At 37.4% G+C, this 21,075-nt stretch overlaps 1 protein-coding gene across 9 annotated transcripts in view; it reads left to right on the plus strand.

Moving 5' to 3' along the window:
- The window catches only part of TRIM37 (tripartite motif containing 37), a 147,339-nt gene that overhangs the window by 114,160 nt on the left and 12,104 nt on the right, over positions 1-21,075 (plus strand). For 2 of the 9 annotated variants that reach the window (XM_042966053.1, XM_042966057.1), the window contains 6 exons: positions 2,953-3,081; positions 3,437-3,626; positions 5,656-5,795; positions 16,359-16,469; positions 17,831-17,909; positions 18,527-19,108. In XM_042966053.1, coding sequence (XP_042821987.1) covers positions 2,953-3,081; positions 3,437-3,626; positions 5,656-5,795; positions 16,359-16,469; positions 17,831-17,909; positions 18,527-18,545 — 668 coding nt within the window. In that variant the 3' untranslated portion in view covers positions 18,546-19,108. Of the gene's footprint in view, positions 1-2,952; positions 3,082-3,436; positions 3,627-5,655; positions 5,796-16,358; positions 16,470-17,830; positions 19,109-21,075 lie in introns of those variants that run through there. The other 7 variants (XM_042966056.1, XM_042966058.1, XM_042966054.1 and 4 more) reach the window with 5 other exon arrangements.

Raw genomic sequence — 21,075 nt, forward strand, 5'->3', positions numbered from 1 at the left:
TTTGTGTCTGGCTTCTTTCACTTAGCATAACATTTTCAAGGGTCATCAGTGTTGTAGCATGTATTATTTCATTCCTTTTTATTGCTGAATCACAACTTCATTGTATGTGTACTGTTTTGTTTACCTACTTATCAGTTGATAGGCATCGTGTAATGTTTTTCCACTTTTTGGCTCTTATGAATAATAGTCCTATGAACCTTCATGAACATGTTTTTGTGTGGGCATATGTGTTTTTATTTATCTTGCATATATGCTTAGGAGTAGAATTGGGTTATACGGGAACTTTTTGAGGCATTACCATAACTGTTTCCAAAGCAGCTGCACCATTTTAAATTCCCATTCAGTTTCTAATTGGAACCCAGTTGAAGGTTCCAATTTCTCCATCCTTGCCAACTGTTGTTATGTCCATGTTTTTCTTTCTTTCTTTTCTTTTCTTTTCTTTCTTTCTTTCTTTCTTTCTTTCTTTCTTTCTTTCTTTCTTTGCCTTTGTCCAGTGTATTGTCAAAAATTAATTGACTATAAATATAAGGGTGTATTTCTGGACTCTCAATTCTGTTCCATTGATCTATATTTCTGTCTTTACACCAGTATACCATACAGTTTGGGTTAATGTAATTTTACAGCAAGTTTTGAAATCAGAAGTGTGAATACTCCATTCAAGATGTTTTTGGGTATTCTGGATTTTTTCATATGAATTTAGAATCAGCACACCAATTTGTTTTTTTTTTTATTTTTTTATTATTTTTTTTAACGTTTATTTATTTTTGAGACAGAGGGAGACAGAGCATGAACGGGGGAGGGGCAGAGAGAGAGGGAGACACAGAATCGGAAGCAGGGTCCGGGCTCTGAGCCATCAGCCCAGAGCCCGATGGGGGGCTCGAACTCGCGGACTGCGAGATCGTGACCTGAGCTGAAGTCGGACACTTAACCGACTGAGCCACCCAGGCGCCCCGAGAATCAGCACACCAATTTGTGCAATGAGAAAGAAAGACTGGTGATAGGTATTAAAGAGGGTGCTTTTTGGGATGAGCACTGGATGTTATATGTAAGAGATGAATCACTGGGTTCTACTCCTGAAGCCAAAACTGCACTCTGTGTTAACTAACTTGAATTTAAATTGAAAAAACAAGAAGGAGAAGGAGAAGAAAAAAGACCATTGGAATTTTTATAGGGATTGTGTTAAATTTGTAGATCAATTTTGGAGTGTTGCTGTGTTAACAATATTAAGTCTTCCCATCAATGAACACAATATTTTTCCCATCTTCCTTTTTTTCAAAAAAATTTTTTTTCTTTTTTAAATTTTACCTCCAAATTAGTTAGCATATAGTGCAACAATGATTTCAGGAGTAGATTCCTTAGTGCCCCTTATCCATTTAGCCCATCCCCCTCCCACAAACCCTCCAGTAACCCTCAGTTTGTTCTCCATATTTATGAGTCTCTTCTGTTTTGTCCCCCTCCCTGCTTTTATATTAGTTTTGTTTCCCTTCCCTTATGTTCATCTGTTTTGTCTCTTAAAGTCCTCATATGAATGACGTCATATGATTTTTGTCTTTCTCTGACTAATTTCACTTAGCATAATACCCTCCAGTTCCATCCACATAGTTGCAAATGGCAAGGTTTCATTCCTTTTGATTGCTGAATAATACTCCATGGTATGTATGTATGTATGTATGTATATATATATATATATATATATATATATATATATATAAAGATGGATGAATAAAGAAAATATACCACATTTTCTTTATTCATCCATCGATGGACATTTGGGCTCTTACCATACTTTGGCTATTGTTGATAGTGCTGCTATAAACATGGGGGTGCATGTGTCCCTTCGAAACAGCACACCTGTATCCCTTGGATAAATGCCTAGTAGTGCAATTGCTGGGTCGTAGGGTAGTTCTATTTTTAGTTTTTTGAGGAACCTTCATACTGTTTTCCAGAGTGGCTGCACCAGCTTGCATTCCCACCATCTTTTTTTTTTTTTTTTTTTTAATTTTCTTCCTTTATTTATTTTGAGAGAGAGAGAGAGTGCAAGCAGGGGAGGGGCAAAGAGAGAGGGAGAGAGAGAATCTGAAGCAGGCTCTGCACCATCAGCACAGAGCCTGACATAGGGCTCAGTCCCACAAACCGCGAGATCATGACCTGAACCCAAATCAAGAGTCAATGCTTAACCAACTGAACCACCCAGGTGCCCCTGATTAAGTAAGATGCAAAATTTTCCATCTTTTTTGTCTCTTAACAGTGTTTGATAGTTTCCAGTGTTCGAGTCTTAATGTTTATTAAATTTTTTTCCTAAGTATTTTATTCTGCTTGATGCTATTGTAAATAAAATTGTTTACTTAATTTCATTCTTAGGTTGTTCTTTGCTGGTCTATAAAAAGACAATCAGTTTTTGGTCTTACATTCTGCTACCTTGCTGATCCTGTTTATTACCTTTAAGTGCATGTCTTCTGCTTACTCTTTATTTTTATTCTTTTTCTAGTTTTTTCAGTGCATATTAGGTCACTTAGTTTCATTTTTTCCTAATTCATTATAAGGCTATATACATTTTCCCCAATTATTGTCTTAGCCACAAACATCTTGAAATATTTGTGGTTCGTTTTTAATTCATTGATTTTCTTTTTAATCCAATAATTTACAATTTTCAAGTGTTTGGAGGGTTATCTTTTTGTTGTTAATACTTTGGCATTGAGATTGGAGTTCATATCTGGTAGGATTTTTCTTTTGGAGTTTACTGATATTTTTCTGGTCTGGCTTCATGAGTAGCAAAATAGGAATGCTTTTTGCGTATAACCCTAAATAAACCATTTGGGACCAGAGTGTCCTAGGTTTTTTGGACACAGTAGATAGAATACCTTCCATAAGATTAGTCTTCCCCTAAGTGCCTGCATAGTGAGTCTTATGCTATTTTACCTTATTCAAAGATATTTTTAAATGTCTTTGCAGCCACAAATAAGAAGAGTAATTCACCCAAGCCAGCTCGGTCCAGTATAGCAGGTAGTCTGTCACTTCGAAGAGCAATAGACTCTGGGGAAAATAGCCGTTCAAAGGGAGACTGTCAAACTCTGTCTGAAGGTAAATTTGGAGAGTTCAGAATGTAATTTCAGTGTGTAGATGTTTGTTATTTGAAATTGATGTTATGGTATAGGTAGGTTTAGATGTTTAAAGGCACCAGTAGTGCTGAAACTTGATTTGAAAGTTCTTGATCTCCCAAAAACAGACCCATCAGTAATAAAATGCAATCATTAGACTCATATTCTGGACTCCTTAATTTTAAATACCTGGCATCAAAAAAAACCTGAGATATGTCTCTAAATTGGCTTTGAGTCTTCCGGCAGTTTAAAAATGTGTATGTAGTGAGACATTCTAAAGTGGAAACTAGAGAACTTTTGTTTGCCTTCTTTCAGAGTATCCCATTTCTTTTCTGTAGGTTCCCCAGGAAGCTCTCAGTCTGGGAGCAGGCATAGTTCTCCCCGAGCCTTAACACATGGCAGTATCGGTGATATTCTGCCCAAATCCGAAGACCGGCAGTGTCAAGCTTTGGATTCAGATGCTGTTGTGGTTGCAGTTTTCAATGGTTTACCTGCTGTTGAGAAAAGGAGGAAAATGGTCGCCTTGGGGTAAGTTCTTTTGTTTATGTAGTGGAATAATTGCCAATAGCTTTATTCAATAGCACTTCTTAAGTCTATATCATAATGAGTAAAATAAATTTCTACTTCGTTAATTTTTTAGCAGATATAAAGTTTATTTGTTGTATTAAAATCTAACTAAAGTACCAGAGACCCTACTTTCTTTTCTTAGTGGAATGAAATGAGATATTATTAGAGGTTCTGTTATGTTAGAAATCATTGAAGTTAAGAGAATAATATTGTGTAACCTTGTGTGAATTCTGCCTTGTGAGTTTTTGTTGTGTGTGTCAGCTTTTTAAAAATTTATTTTACTTTATTTTTTTATTTTTTTCTATCTGCTCCACATTTTTTTTAATTAAAAAAAAATTTTTTTTTTAACCTTTATTTATTATTGACAGACAGACACAGAGCATGAGCAGGGGAGGGGCAGAGAGAGGGGGAGACACAGAATCCGAAGCGGGGCTTGAACTCACAAACTGTGAGATCATAACCTGGGCCAAAGTCGGTCGCTTAACCGACTGAGCCACCCAGGCGCCCCTGCTCCACATTTTTTAAGACACTTGTGCTAGGCTACATTATGTCATAGATCTTCTATGCATGTTTTGTACAGAACAAAGCAATTCTAGCGTTTTTATTTTTAACACTGCTTTTGTACTTTCACTTTTTTTCTCTTCTCTTATGAAAATGTCTGCAAAACTCATAGTTGGAATTTCTCAAAAGGATATACTATTTGGTAGTCATCACCTTTATCTCTCACCCGGGAAACAAAAAGTCACATCCCAGCCATGTCAATTAAACTTTTACCAATTAAAAAGATTAAGTGATTATAGGATATATTGTCTGTGAACGTGCTCGATGAGCCCTTAATACCCATCTGCTGATCTATTTTATGGATATTAAATATATTTTTAAATTTAAACAATGGAATAGTTCTACCTTGGAGACTTTGAAAATGATTTTGAATTAGAGAGAGAATAACATCCCTTAAATTTACTTAATTTTATATAGTTTTAAGGTCTGGATAATTACCAAATGTAAAGAACAGTTGGTGTGATTTAGTTTTCTGATTTAGCTCCAGTTTAAGCAGTGGAAAGGTGTTATAATTATTAGATGTTATCTTGTCCTCCCCATTACCTAGCCTGATTTTATACGTATTCCATATTCACGTTGCAGCTACAACCAGCTTTTATATTTTGTTTGTTATGGAGATATTTATATCTGCCTTTAGTCATAACAATTAAATATTTATGAACGTAGACTTTTTTCTAGACTGTAAAATCCTTTATAAATATCTGCAGCCCTTAGCTTTGACCCTCACTTTACAGTTAATTGTATCACTAGCCTGGCTTATGTGATGTTTTCTAGTTTGTGTCTTTTTTCCCCTTCCCTAATTTATAGTAGTTTGTAAGCAAAAACTTTAAATACTAATAATAAGTGGTTAAAAATGGAAGTAAGAAAAGAGTATTAAGTGAAAATTTCCCCATCTTTGTCTCCCATCTGGTTAGTTTTCCAACCCCCTGCCCACACACTTCCCTGCTGTTTTTAATTTTTTATATATGCTGTGTTTTTTCAGTTCTTATGCATATTTAAGCAACTGTGACTATATAGCTTTTTTAGTACATAAAGCACACCTTATTTTCTCAGTAATATATCTCAAAAGTCTTTCTATATTAGTAAGAACTTATTATTTAGGACTTCTGTTTTTATCTTTTAATCAGAATTATTATTGAGATAATTATATGTTCACATGCAGTTCTAAGAAATAAAACAGAGAGATCCTATATACACCTTACGTACTTCCCTCTAATGATAACATTTTGCAAAACTGATACAATATCACAACCAGGATATGACATTGATACAGTCCATCATTTTCTAATCTTTTATTGTGAATCTTCTATTGGATTTTTTAAAAAATAAAGCACTAGTGCCATATACCCTACTTAGTTTCATGCTCAGTTTCAGGACAAGAAGAAAATGTAGATTATTGTATCGCTGACTAGTTACACAAAAATATCAGGTTGTTTTCTCCCTCTTTGAGGGCTATTGCTAAAGGTGGTCGTCTGGAAGGAATGCAGATGACTGATTTGGAAAATAATTCTGAAACTGGGGAATTACAGCCTGTCCTACCTGAAGGAGCTTCAGCTGCACCTGAGGAAGGTATGGAATGATAAAGTCATAATTAGGTGGAAGGTGAGAATAATGATCTTTTTTTGGTGTTGGTGTTGGGGGGTAGTTAAGTTATTGAGACATTGCTATCCAACATGGTTGATCTGAATACAGCATTTATTGTGCCACTGAATTTAATTTACTAGGACATCGAGCACACAGGAAGGCAAAATGGATAATTGGGTACATAAAAGGACACATCTTACTTAGATGGGACATTTGCAGGAGGGTGAGGGGAATCTATAGACAGTTCATCTACTCATTCACATCTCATTCAATTAATGTGTTAAGCCATCTATATGATAGGAATTGAGTTTTCTAGATATGCAAAGAAGAGATTAGATATGTTCACAGGCTTAGGGGAAGGCATGCACAAAATTATAGATTATTATATATAATATAATTATAATGTTAATTGTTAAGTACTTTGTTGGGTCCTTCCTTCCTTCCTTCCTTCCTTCCTTCCTTCCTTCCTTCCTTCCTTCCTTCCTCCCTCCCTTCCTCCCTTCCTTCCTTCCTTCCTTCCTTCCTTCCTTCCTTCCTTTCTTTTGTTTTTTGAGAGAGAGAGAAAGCATCTAAGCGAGAGAGGGGGGCAAAGGTAGAGGAAGAGAGAATCTCAGGCAGGCTCCACGCTTAGCACAGAGCCTGGTGTGACACTCAATCCCATGACCCTGGGATCATGACTAGAGCTGAAATCAAGAGTTGGATACTCAACTGACTGAGCCACCCAGGCACCCCAGTACTTTGTCTTTTAAGGACAGTCTTAAAAAAAGAAGGGGTACCTGGGTGGCTCAGTTGGTTAAGTGCACGACTCTTGATCTCGGCTCAAGTCATGACCTTCACAGTTCATTGGATCAAGCCCTGTGTTGGGTTCTGTGCTGAGTGTGGAGCCTGCTTGAGATCCTTTCTCCCTCTCCCCCACTTGCTCACTCTCTCATAAAAAGTAAAATAAAATAAACTTAAAAAATAATAAAAGGCAGTTTTGATTAATGTTTGTATTCCAAACTTTAACCATTTAAAAACTCCTTTGGGGCTTTTGAGTAGCTCAGTTGATTGAGCCTCTGACTCTTGGTTTTGGCTTAGGTCATGATCCCAGGGTTGTGGGATTGAGCCCCACATTGGCCTCAATCAAATCAATCTCTCTCTCTCTCCCTCTCTCTCACTCACTCCCTCTCCCTCCCTCCTCTCTCAAAATAAGTAAATAAAAATTAAAAATCTTAAAAAAAAATCCATTATGGTAACTGATTTCAACTCTGCCAATTCATTCTCAGTTACATTACTAGTATTCTTCTACATGTTCTTCCAGGTTCATTATTCTTTATTTAAAAGCATAGAAGACATTTTGTAATTTTGAGTAACAGAAGGTGTTCTGTGTGTTTTTACCATTGCTGTGTCCTTTATATGTCAGCAGAAAAGGATGTCAACTTTGACATTGATTTTTTTTTTCCCCCATTTCTTACTGAAACTCTGCTGCCTTCCACCTCTGCACTTATTTGAATTTCAATGATTGATGAATTGCTGTAGCATGCAGGTGCCACCATATACCTCTGGCTGCCCTGTGAGAGGGTGTAGGAGTGGTGGCATTTTCAGGTTTTTCCCTTTTAGTTGGTGGAGCACAGCATTATATGCGTTTTGGCCGCAGCATTATTTCAATAGAAGAGACTAAATGAAAAGGATTTTTATTATTTTTTTCTTTTTATATTAAGTTTTTTTTTTTTGAGAGATACAAAGGCAGCATGAGTAGGAGAGGGACAGAGAGAGAGGGCAAGAGAGCAGATCCCAAGCAAGCTTTGCATTGCCTGCGCAGAGCCCAATGTGGGGTTCAAACTCATGAAACTGCGAGATCATGACTTGAGTTGAAGCCGAGTCGGACACTTAACCGACTGAAACACCCAGGCAGCCAAAAAGAATTTTTTTTTAACGTTTATTTATTCTTGAGAGACAGAGCATGAGCATGAGAGGGGCAGAGAGAGAGGGAGACACAGAATCTGAAGCAGGCTCCAGGCTCTGAGCTATCAGCACAGAGCCTGACGCGGGGCTTGAACCCACAAATGGTGAGATCATGACCTGAGCTGACGTCGAATGCTTAGCCGACTAAACCACCCAGGCGCCCCAGCCAGGGACCTGAAAAGGATTTTTAAAGTGAAGTATTGATTGTTAAAATGTTAAGAAATAATAATCATTTCTTGACCTTTTGGCTTGGATCAAGTATAAAACATTAAGAAATAAATATTTTGATTAAAAATCTTTATAGAAAGGACCTGTAGGTATTAGCTAGTTACTGTGCATGGATGGATGGATGGATGGATGGATGGATGGATGGATGGATGGATAGTTTATAAATTGCAGTGACTTAAATTTTTATAGCATGTACTGGAATTATAGGCCCCTTTTATTCATTCAGCATATGAAATTTCTAGTTTGCCTATCATACATTTGATGCTGGTGAAAAAGTTATTCCTGAACCTGCTGTTTAGTTCAGGATTTCTTTAACTTGTCACCATCGACATTTCGGGCCAGATGATTCTGTGTTGTAGAGGGTTGCCCTGTGCATTGCAGCATCCTTGGTTTTTAACCATTAGGTGCCAGTAGTACCTCCTCTGACTTACAATAACCAAAAATGTCCCCTGGGAGGCAAAATCATCCCCAGTTGAGAACCACTGGTTGAGTTGAATGATTCAACTAGGGACGACCACTTTCTAAGAATCACTTGCCAGAGTAGATCATAGTTTCCTATGGGTACAAGGTATAGTTCTCAAGTATGCTGGTGGGTATTATGTGTTAGTGGTGGTAGGAGGAGGGCAGGGAGGGCAATTGAAAACTGGTCAGGTGTCGGACCAGTTAATAGCCAAGAAAGAATGATGGGTGCTGTGATAAAAGTATATAGGGAGCTCAAAGGACAGGTGTGTAATAATAAAAACAACATAATATTTACCAAGTCCTCATTATTATTAGAGACTGCTAAAGGCTACCAGATTTACCTTGTTTTTTCAATACATGCCTACATGATAGTTACTTTATTATCTTGATTTTATAGGTGAGTAAGCCCTAGTCTGGAGATGTAACTAAAGGGAGCCAAGATGGCAGAACAGCATGGAAGTTTTTTTGTGTGTCTTGCATCCATGAAATAGAGATGTAACTTACCTTACCCAAAGTCACAGAGTTAATAAATGGAAGGGCCAGAATTTGAACCCAGAGCCAGTGCTTTTTAGTAACCTAGTTCACCTTCAGAAAGATGATCCTAAGGGATGAGTACAAGTTAGTCAGGTGAAGACTAGTGAAAGATAGGGCCAGAATGGAAACAGATGACAGAACTTGAAGCATTACATTGTATGTCCTAGTTACAATTCGGAATTTGCACTTTGGGGTCTAAGCAAGAAGTAAGATAATAAAATTATGTTTTTAAATTTCTGTTCTAGGCACATTGTGGGGAATGGATTTGGGGTGGGGAAATAGATGTGGAATTAGGGGCAGGAAAACTGGTGAGAAGCAATGTTAAATTAATGTAGGTGCGAAGATGACTTTTACTTAATTTCAGCCTTAAACTCGTAAGTTAACATTATCTTAGCAATTTTTCTATGTAAATAGCTACTTGGCACCAAAAACCCTGAAACTTTTTGACAACAGTTTCATTTCTTATTTAAAGATAATTATTGATAGCTTATCATAAACTACAGAAAGGCATTTAATTGTCCACCTTTAGGGTCTACCATGCACTTTCAAGTCTTTCAAATTCTGATATTTAGAGTAAAGTAGTCATGTGACCCAGTAATATATAAGGAGCGATATGATATAAAGAGCTCAGCACTGAGTAAGAAAAGCTGCTGTAAGCATTCCAATCAACAGTGCCACAGAAGTACATCCTTGCAGTTTGTTGGGACCTAAACAGCTTGTTTACCGCTGGAGTTCCAGGATAGGCAGTGAGAAGAAAACTAATGGATGAGGCTGGAAGAAGGGAATACAGTGGACAAAAGGAGCTCTGAGCCTTTTGGAATCTACTTTGTGAGAGGAGGAGAGTGGGGCCTTGCTGCTGTGGTAATATTCTATCAGCAGAAGCAATTCTCAAGAAACCTTTATTCTTTATATTTACAAGCCTTGGTAGGAAGTCAACAAATGGGTTTGTCTTGTATCCGTGCTTAGGAGACACAAGGCTCTTATTTGAGCACAATACCTAAGAAAATTTTCTGTGTCAGATTACTGTGGGTAAGTCATTCAGTCTGTCTGTCTGTCTGTCTGTCTCTCAAATCTTCCTAAAGAAACTTTAAGGGGCGCCTGGGTGGCTCAGTCGGTTAATATCTGACTGTGGCTCAGGTCATGATATCATGGTCCGTGAGTTCGAGCCCCGCGTCAGGCTTTGTGCTGACGGCTCAGAGCTTGGAGCCTGCTTCAGATTCTGTGTCTCCCTCTGTCTCTGACCCTCCCCCATTCATGCTCTATCTCTCTGTGTCTCAAAAATAAATAAACATTTAAAAAAATTAAAAAAAAAAAAAAGAAACTTTAAAATAAAGCATTGTTTGTGTTACTGGCTGGGAATTTGGGACTACTAAGGAGGTCTGTTAAATATATTTGCCCATCAATGAGATGGTCTTCTTAGACATGACAGGCATTAGAGCTTTTTTCTAAGTGGGACCATATGGGACAACCTTACATTAATCTTGTCTTTAATGGCCTGATACTGAAAAGGTTGACACTACCCATATCCCTGTCAATGCTGCTGCCAGTTGATACCCTCCCTGCAGAATTCTTGTAGGTAGACCAGTGTCTTCCTTGTGCAGTTTAAGACTGGAGAGAATATTGTCTGATTGAGCTCCTATTGAAGTAGCACAAATCTCTTTCAGTTAAGTCAAGGCTGTCAATATATCCATCCCACGGAAAAGCCATGACATGCCTGTTACAAATCTTACTGGCAACCTAAGAGAGAAATACAGTTTGATACTCCAGCATAACTGATCCCTTTTGGGATATCGGTTAAGAGATTTTTATGTAAGTTAACAAAAACTCAATTCGCTTAAACAAAAAGGAAGGTATACTGTCATATTAACATGAAGTCTCACATAACTGTGGTAGGGCAGTTTCAGGGTTGGAAAACTTAGATGTTCAGTGTTCTCAAGAACTCATTTTTTTCCCCATCTTCCCCATCAGAGCACCTTAACATCCTCTTATATCTCATTAATCACTGGCAGAAAAAGGAAACTTGGCAAAGTCTATAAACATTTGGTTCTCCTTGACCCATTTCATGTGGCCATATGGAAGAGGGAAGATACCAAACAGCATTGAGGTTCTGTATTAGAAAGGAGTGAGGCAGTGGTGCCCAGTGGCTTAGTCGGTTAAGCATCCGGTTCTTGATATTGGCTCAGGTCATCATCTCATGGTTCATGGGTTCAAGTCTGTTTTGGGCTCTGCACTGACAGCGTTGGAGCCTGCTTGGGATCCTCTGTGCCCCTCTCTTGCTTACTCTCTTTCAAAAAATAAATAAACATTAAGAAAAAAGAAAAGAGTGAGGCAGGTAAAACATTAGTGTCTGTTGCACCAAGTGGTTAATATATTTCCTAAGCATCTGAAATTTGAGCACCCATCAATAAGGGAGTTAGAACTAAAAGTACAGTACTAACAGTACTAAGCATATAGTGGATGCTCAAAAAATGTGGTAGGTGATATAAAAATATCCTACTTCAAATTTCACTGTAAGATGCAGATTTTGTTTTCTGCATTTAACATCTCTGTGGCATCTTACATTTAATGGTATCTTATAATTACTATCAATGAAAGCCAGTTTTCTGAAAACCTATAAACACCTGGTAAGATTAAGAAAGGTCAAGTATTCCGACTTCTTAGAGTTGGTAAAATATCACTAATTTACTTAGGTAGGCAGTGGGTAGACATTGCAATATATGGGGCAAGGCACAGCATATAGCTTGTGGTCTGTTGACTGACAGCAGCTAATTTCATTTTTAAAAACAATGAAAGTGTTTGACCTTATGTTCACTCCCTCTCACTTATTTAAAAAAATATTTTTCTTAAGTTTACTTACTTATTTTTGAGAGGTGGGGGGGAGAGAATCCCAAGCGGGCTCCACACTGTCAGCAAGGAGCCCGATGCAGGGCTCAAACCCACAAACCATGAGGTACCAAGAGTCAGGCGCTTAATTGGCTGAGCCACCCAGGTGTCCCTCCCTCTCACTTATTTAAAAAAAAAAAAAAATTTTTTTTTTTAATGTTTATTTAGTTTTGAGAGAGAGAGACAGAACCCAAGTGGGGAAGGGGCAGAGAGAGAGGGAGACACAGAATCTGAAGTAGGCTCCAGGCTCTGAGCTGTCAGCACAGAGCCTGACGTGAGGCTTGAACCCACCGACCATGAGATCATGACCCAAGCCAAAGTTGAATGCTTAACTGACTGAGCCACCCAGGTGCCCCCCTTCCCTCTCACTGATTGCAATGATTTGTGCAGGACCTGCTGACCCAGTATTGGGTATGGCCAACTATTAAGCTAGAGGTCAGGAGACCAATTTTGCTTTCTCATTACATTCACAAAGCTAGGGAACGTTCTTAAGTGTTCGTGGCCCTGTCTGGTACTATATAAATAAATAATAAGTTTATACTATACTTCATAGGAATCCAGTGAGTGGTATTCTAAGAAATAGGAAGTTGGGGACCAAAATAATTCCCAACTTTTAAAGATATATAATGAATAAAGAGTTTGAAAGATTTGGGGAATTCCTGAGAATCCAGAGAATGATTTCCTTGTTTGTGAATCTGTCAGGAATTCAGAAACACTAGTTCTAGATCAAATTTATGCCTTTGCCTGGAATTTCAACCCACTTGTAGAGTGGGTTTTAGTATTTTCAGCAACAGTTCCGTGAAGGGCCACAAGGTGGAGGTGGTGCTTCATGGAAGTAGCTGGTTTGGTCTCTAAGGAAGAAGTATCGTACTTTGCTTTTTATAGCAGGAAAGTTTTAGTTCTCTTTGCTGAACAAGGAGATTTCAGAAATGTCCATACACCCAGCCTATGTCTTCTAAATATTTAAGGGAGAAATAGTACTACACAAAACTCTTCTTGGAAACAGAAGAGGAAGAATTCACTGGTAAAGCCATTTGGGGCTATAGTTTTCTTCGTTGGAAGTTCTTTTAACTACAAGTTGTATTTCTTTAGTAGGTAAAATACTTATTCAGGTGATCTGTTTTTACCTGAGTGACCTTTGGTAGTTTGTGTCTATCAAAGAATTTCTTCATCTCATTGATGTTCTTAATTTCATGAGCATAAAGTTGTTTATTATCATTTTAATGTCTGTAGAATCTGTTGTGATGTCCCCTGTTTTATTCCTGATATTAGTAATTTTGTTCTCTTTTTCCTTAGTCTCCTTAGAAGCTTTTCAATTTTATTGATATTTTTAAAGAACTAACTTCTTGTGTCACTGATTTCTTTTTCTGTTGTTTCCTGCAAATTTTATTTTTGTTCTGTATTTCCTTTCTTTTATTTGCTTTAAGTTTATTTACTCTTTTTTCTGGTTTCTTAAAATAGATGCTTAGATCATTGAGACCTTTTACTTCTCTAATGTAAGCATTTAATGGTATAAATTTCCCGGTAAGCACTGCTATAGCCACATCTCCCAAATTTTGATATGTTGAATTTTTATTTTCATTCAATTTAGAATGTTTTATTAATTTTGGAAAAATTTCTGCTGTTTTCTCTTAATGCATTGTCTGTCCTTTGTTTTTCTTGCTATCTGTGGCAGTCTGTTTGACACAGTGGAACTATCACCATTTATCCCCTTATATTTTAACTGCTTTTTAATGATTTTCATTTTTCTATTTCTTTAATATTCTGTTTAATTTCCTTAGTTCTGTCTTTAAGTTTGCTAACCTCTTTTCCAACTTTGCTTAAATCTATTAATATTTTAATTTTAATGACTGTATCTTTCATTTCTAGAAAGTCTGTTTAGTAATTTTTTAAGTTTCCTTTCTCAAACAGGTCCTTATATTAATTTATGAAAAAATCATGGTATTGTCCTTATATTTGTGTATTTCGCTTGACTCATTTCAGGTGGATTGCCCGCCTTTTTTGTTTTGTAAATTTTAATTAGAACACACCTTTCTAAGAATCTTTTTCTGCCTCATCTATCCCTCCCCTGAAAACATCCCCCCCCCCCCCCCCGTGATAATTTATGACCTGGATTGTGGAACCTTCCCTCCAGAGAAGTTTTTTTGTTGTTTTTTTTTTTAAATGTTTTAAGAGTATTCACAAGCACTTCTATATCTGCTCTAAAGTCTTTGTTAGTTAGATACTTCCAGCATCTCATTCATTTCAGCATTGATGTTTGTTGATTGTCTTTTCCTAGGTCTTCATATGCTGAACTCATTTTGGATTGTATCCTGGATTCTTTTTTTTCTTTTTTAATCTGAAAGAGAGAGGAAACACGAGCAAGTGGGAGAGAGGGGCAGAGGGAGAGGGAAAGAGAGTCTTAAGCAGGCTCCATGCTGGGCTCCCAACACAGGGCTCCATCCCATGACTCTGGGATCATGACCTAGGCCAAAATCAAGAGTCAGACACTCAACCGACTGAGTCACCCAGGCACCCCGTATCCTGGATGTTTTTAATATGTTATGAGATTCCGGATCTTATTTAAATCTGACAGTTTGGGGCACCTGGGTAGCTCAGTCAGTTAAGCGTCCGACTTAGCTCAGGTCATGATCTCACGGTTTGTGAGTTCGAGCCCCACGTTGGGCTCTGTGCTGACAGCTTAGAGCCTGGAGCCTGCTTCGAATTCTGTGTCTCCCTCTCTCTGCCCCTCCCTTGCTCCCTCTCTCTCTCAAACATAAATAAACATTAAAAAAAATTTTTTTTAATGTTAAATCTGACAGTTTGGTGGTGGTACTTCAAATTCTGGTCTACACCAATATACCTGTTCCTGTTTACTTTTCAGTACCCTTAAAGAGCTGCTTCATGGATTCTGTCCAGGTTTTATAGCTTCATTTAGTGGGAACGATGGAATGGAATGTGCTTATTACTCCATCTTACCTAGAACCTTTACTCCAGAAGATTTTCCGTCTGCTTTATTCAAATAGCACTAGCTCCTGACCAATTTTTGTATTAATTTCCTGAGACTTAAACCTCAACTTTAAATCCCAAACCTAAATTAGGCACATAGGCCTTAGTTTGAATTCTGAGATCAGCTGAGCCCAGCAGAAACAGACAGGAGACTGTATTCCTATACCAGTAGGCAGACTTTTTCTAGTCCGTTCTTTCAATAAGAATTTTAGCTTTATGCAGGGAAATAAGTTTCAGTCATTCAACTCTCTTTCTGTGGTGGGTCCAAGGGAATATTAAAGATGTTCACATCTAAATCTTGGGTTTCTGTGGCATCTGACCTGTTAGTTTTCCCTACCTGTTTGTTTTGGTACCTGTGTATTTCTCTTCTTTTTTTTTTTTTTTTAACATTCATTTATTTTTGAGAGAGAGATACAGTGCAAGTGGGGGAGGGGCAGAGAGAGGGAGACGCAGAATCTGAAGCAGGCTCCAGGCTGTGAGCTGTCAGCGCAGAGTCCGATGTGGGGCCCGAACCCACAAGCCGTGAGATAATGACCTGACCCGAAGTTGGAGGCTTAACCAACTGAGCCACTCAGGCACCTCTCTCTTCTTTCTTTTAAATGGGCTGTTCATTAACATACCTTTTTTTATATTTTCTTTAGCATGTATAAGGGTTTATAGCAGGAAGATTTCCAGATTTTCTTGGTCACTATCTTGTTGAAAGAGAAGCACTTTCTATAGAATTCTTCTTTTTCTTTTTTCTTGTTTTAAGTTTATTTATTTATTTATTTTGAGACAGAGAAAGGGAAAGCACAAGTAGGGGAAGGGGTAGAGAGAGGAGGAGAGAGAATCCCAAGCAGGCTCCACACTGTCAGCTCAGAGCCCAACAGGGTGCTCAAACTCACAAATTGTGAGATTATGACCTGGACTGAAATCAAGAGTCAGATGCCTAACTGACTAAGCCACCTGGGTGCACTTAGAATATTTCGTTTAAGAGTCAGTTGATGTACGTAAAAACAAAATTGGAGGCCGAAATGGGATAGTAACTCATTTATTGCTAAGAGTTTTTGGAATTTCTTACATACACGCATATGTGTAAGTATAACCGTGTATTTATATAACATTTATATGTTTTAGGCTAGAAACGATTACATCTATATTGAATCAGGATTAAAAGTTTCTATTATCTCTTATGACTCTAGAAAAAACTGTTTGCTTTGGAAAAAATATTCTCAATATAATGAAATTAATACTGGTTTCAAATTACTGCTTGCAGGTACTTTCCACTACTTGTGGAAAGGGCAATTTTAATCTTTGAGAACAAAAATAAAACCACTGCTCTAAATAACTAATGAGAACTGAGGTTTGTGTGGTTACTTTTTTATTTGTTTTGTTTGGTGTCTTCCATTGTCTTGGGATCTAGGGTAAAATTCAGTAGGAATCTCAGTTTAGTGGGCGAGGAGACTTTGTTTTCCTTTCACTAGCAGTGGTTTCATTTCAGAAACATGTTCTCCCCTTCTTTCATGCCAGGAATGAGTAGTGACAGTGATATTGAATGTGACACTGAGAATGAGGAGCAGGAAGAGCACACCAGCTTGGGAGGATTTAACGACTCTTTCATGGCACAGCCCCCAGATGAAGGTGCGGCACATGGTCTCATTTCACAGAGATTAATAAAACCATCTCTTCTGCTGCTATTGCTGCTGCTTCTTTTGCTTCTGCTGCTGCTTCTCTGCTGTTTCTGCTGCTTTTTCTTTTTTAATTATTGTCTTTTGTGAAACAATATTCTATGGGGTAAACTAAATGGTGAGTACTGAAAAAATGTGCTAGGTACTGTTTAGTCAGATACCTGCTGGATACTACTTAATGGAACGGGATCAGCAACCTGCTCTAGTGTATAGCCTGTAATCTAAGAATAGCATTTATGTTGTACAGAGCTTTTAAAAACAAAAACAACACTGAGAAGACTTTTCCATAGAGGCAGTCTGTAGCCTACAATACCTAAATATTTTCTATCTGCTCTTTTATAATAAGAAAATGCTTATCAACCCCTGGGGAGGGTTCAGATGTTATTAGATGTTAGTAGCCTAGCTTAATAAGGAAACTTTTTAAAAGATTTTTTTTCTGACTTCTTAGAAATGTACTTAGTTTATGGAAGCATCATTTTTTAAATTTCCTCTTCCTCCCAAAATAGTTTTAGGAATAAAACTCACTGAGATAAAGTCATTGTTAGTATTTTTGTTTTGTTTTAGGAGTACCACATAATGATTTGATAGTATGTATGTATTGGGAAATGATTAACACAGTAAGTTTAGTTAACATCCATCACCCATTATTAATATTTTATCCAGAGACTTTAATGATCAGTCTTAGCATTCCTCTGCAAGATTTCCTGGAATGGCAACATTGTTAGGCTTATGCCAGTTTTCGGCATTACAATTTTACAGATTTCCCTGAAGTTCTAGTTTTTTTTGTTTTTTGTTTTTTGCTTCCAAAATAGAGCTGAGCAGTTGATGGTTTTTAGGTATTATGACACTGTTAGTAATTTTCTATTTCTGAAAGAAGCAGCTAGATTTTGGGCACGTTATTTTGAGTGCTGATGGATTTTTTAGTGATATTTGCATGTGCAATTTAATTTGCCTTAAGATACATTTTAATGTTTACAAAGTCAGTCTTCAAAGTATATACATCATCATCATTTCCTGTTCCTTTCTTCAGCTGCTCCCACAGTGTCCCCAGGAGAACAAAGTTAGGCAGTGACTTTCATCTTCTAATTACGGGTATTACACATTTTACTTTTTCTTGTTTTTTTTTTTTTTTTTTTCCCTTTGTGCTTGCTTATACCTGATTCAGATAACAAATTTTCTATGAAGACAGAGGTTTGTCTACAACCCACGAATCTTTGTCACTTAACTAACATGCTTAGGAAGATCACTTAAAGACATGGAAAAGAAAATACTGGTCTTTAAAAACTGTTATCTGCTTTTAATTTTTTATATTAGATACGCATTCCAGTTTTCCTGATGGTGAACAAATAGGCCCTGAAGACCTCAGCTTTAATACTGATGGAAACAGCGGAAGGTAATTTTCAAATCCAGAGAACTGACTTGCAAGCTACCTTGACCCTGAGATTTGCTTTAGTTGGTGCTCAATTTGTCATCGGTCAGATAATCAGATTTGGTCTTATTTTTTTTCATCATCTCTACCTGAAATAGTATTTCTGAAACTTTAGAAAGTAGCACAATTGTAGTATATGACATTAGTACACAGGACAAAATTAGCAGTGTGGGAAGAATTTTGTGTAATGTAATGAATTAACAGTGTAGTCCTCAATTAATTTAGTAAATCAGTATATTCCTAAAAGGCAGTTTGTCTCCTGCAGTAGAAAGGTGGTTAACTGCCGGACAGTGTATGTAGAGACCGTGCATGCGCTCAGTAACTTGCTCAGTCTCGGTACCCCTCTATCCTTGGCTAGATTCTCAGTTGTGTTTAAATGACCACTTTATAGTTTGGGTTTTAATCATAGTTTATAGCTTCATTAGTGCCTGTAAATTAGGGAAGAGAAAAATTACTTATGTATAGATTCTGCCCTGTAGATACTTTATGTGAATAAATAAAGCAAAAGTAGACTGAATCTCCTCTTTGGAGTATGTTGGCTGACTAAAAGTTAATTTATTTATCTTTTCTTGTTTGTTCAGGTGTAGACACACTGATTAATGGCATAATCTTTCTATTATACGACTTTTACATACAGAATTTTAAATGAGTTAAGTTCATGTGAATTGGTCATGTTCCATATGAACACATGGAAGATCATTTACAATTATTTCAGTTTTTCCTGCCTTTTATTAAACAGCTGTAGTGCAACAAGTAGTTTACAGCCCTCTTGTCTCTTTTATTTTCATCAGTTGGACATTGTTTTCAGTGTCAATATGTTTAAAGATTCCTACACATTGCACAGTGGTTTACATGAAACTGTGGTATAATGTTTACTTTCATACTTAATTAGCCCAAAATAATTGCCAAACTTTCCATTGTGCTCCTGGATTTGTGTTTGAGCTGTTATAGCATTTGTGAAAAAATACACTGAAAGTTGGTAACAGACTATTGAAGAAGCATGAATATAATACATGTGAGAGGCACCTCCTCTACTTATATTTTACTTAATGAAGATTGTTTGCTTTTCCATGTCTAATGTCTTGCCAAATTCTGTGATTCATGGTTGGCTTTTGTTCAAAACAGGTCGCACTTTTTGTTAATAAAATGAACTTGAGAAAATATTATGCCTCTGCAATTTATTAAAAGTGGGACAGGAAGTCCCCCACCCTTTTTTTTCCTATTCACATTGCCTGTGTACAGTTGAGGCTGTTAAGCTCTATAGACTGTTAGTAGTAAATGCATGAGGAAATTAAGACTTACTTATATTTTATACTCTTACACTCTTGGTAATATATATGATTGCTTTTTCTCCTTAAAAGCTAGTTGGAGGGGCGCCTGGGTGGCTCAGTCAGTTAAGCATCTGACTTCAGCTCAGGTCATGATCTCACGGTTCATGAGTTTGAGCCCCACGTCAGGCCCAGTGCTGACAGCTCGGAGCCTGGAGCCTGCTTCAGATTGTGTGTCTCCTTCTCTCTCTCTGCCCCTTCCCCACTCATGCTCTGTCTCTCTCTCTCTCTCAAAAATAAATAAACATTTAAAAAAAATTTTAAAGTTAGTTGGAAATATTTAAGTACTATAATCATATGAGAAGTAAAAATTTAGCATTCACTTACTAACATGATAGTGTTGGTGTAGTGTCATGTAGTTATTAGGTAGTTTATCATGCAGTGCTCTAAAACATAACTAATACATTCTTTAACACATTTCAGTATCTCTTAGAAATGTTTTTCGGTTTATCACATTTTGTTGACATTTTTTTAATCTGACTTTTTGTTAACCTCTATACTGCATTGTAATAGATGAAGATATAAAGTAACAATTTTACACCTTTAGTGTTGAGGGCAAACCATTGTACGGATTGATTAGATTTTTTTTTTTTTTAAGTTTATTTATTTTTGAGACAGAGAGAGACAGAGCATGAACGGGGGAGGGTCAGAGAGAGAGGGAGACACAGAATCGGAAGCAGGCTCCAGGCTCTGAGCCATCAGCCCAGAGCCCGACGCGGGGCTTGAACTCACGGACCGCGAGATCGTGACCTGAGCCGAAGTCGGACGCTTAACCGACTGAGCCACCCAGGCGCCCCGAGTAGATTTTTTTTTTAATGAGGTTCATTAGTTGGAACCTGCAAACACAAATATGTTTGACTACTTTGAATCTCTCACTGTTAGCAGCTCTTTCTTCACTTTTATTTGATATAGAACTCAGTGTTTTCCTGTGTATCTTTATAATTTTATTTATTTTTAAAATATGGGAAACTACATGTGGTTAAGAACTAAGAGAAGCCTGAGAGTAGACTGCTCATTTGGGAAAATTTACTTGTAAAGCTTCTAGCACACATGATTTAATCATGAGATTCTCTTAGGTCATTAATCTACAGGGTAGCATTTTGAGGTATCTCTCTCTCATTTATTGGGAGGAGGTATACTTTTTTTTTTTTAAGTAGGCTTCATGCCCAGTGCAGAGCCTAAAGTGAGGCTTGAACTCACAACCCTGAGATCAAGACCTGAGCTGAGAACAAAAGCCAGATGTCTAATTTACTGAGCCACCCAGGCGTCTGGATATACTTTTTAAAATCATAGATGTTCTTAACCTTTGCTCTTAATTTTCATGACCTTGCAGTTTTTTTAGTGAGTGGATTCCCTAGAATAACATAGTGATATTTGGATCATGGTACATTTTTGTCTTAAGTATTTTTCTAGCTCTTCTGATGCTTTCAGGCTATGTATAAAAACAATCAGGAGTGCTCTCCTTGTTTTGGATAAGTTGAGAGCTGGTTTAGACCATTTTATTTAAAAAAAAATTGTTTTTTATATTTTGAGAGAGAGTGCAGGTGCTAGTGGGGGAGGGGCAGAGAGAGGGAGAGAGAGAATCTCAAGCAGAGCCTCACGTGGGGCTCAATCTCACAGACCCAAAGATCATGATCTGAGCTGAAGTTGAGTTAGATGCTCAGCTCACTGAGCCACCCAGGTTCCCCATAATTTTTTTTCTTTTTTTTTTCCTTTTTTTAAAAATATGGGGCTTCAACTCACGACCCTGTGATCAAGATCAGAACTGAGATCAAGAGTCAGAGGTGCCTGGGTGGCTCAGT

This window comes from Panthera tigris, chromosome E1 (assembly GCF_018350195.1).
Source record: "Panthera tigris isolate Pti1 chromosome E1, P.tigris_Pti1_mat1.1, whole genome shotgun sequence".
Classification (NCBI taxonomy): Eukaryota; Metazoa; Chordata; class Mammalia; order Carnivora; family Felidae; genus Panthera; species Panthera tigris.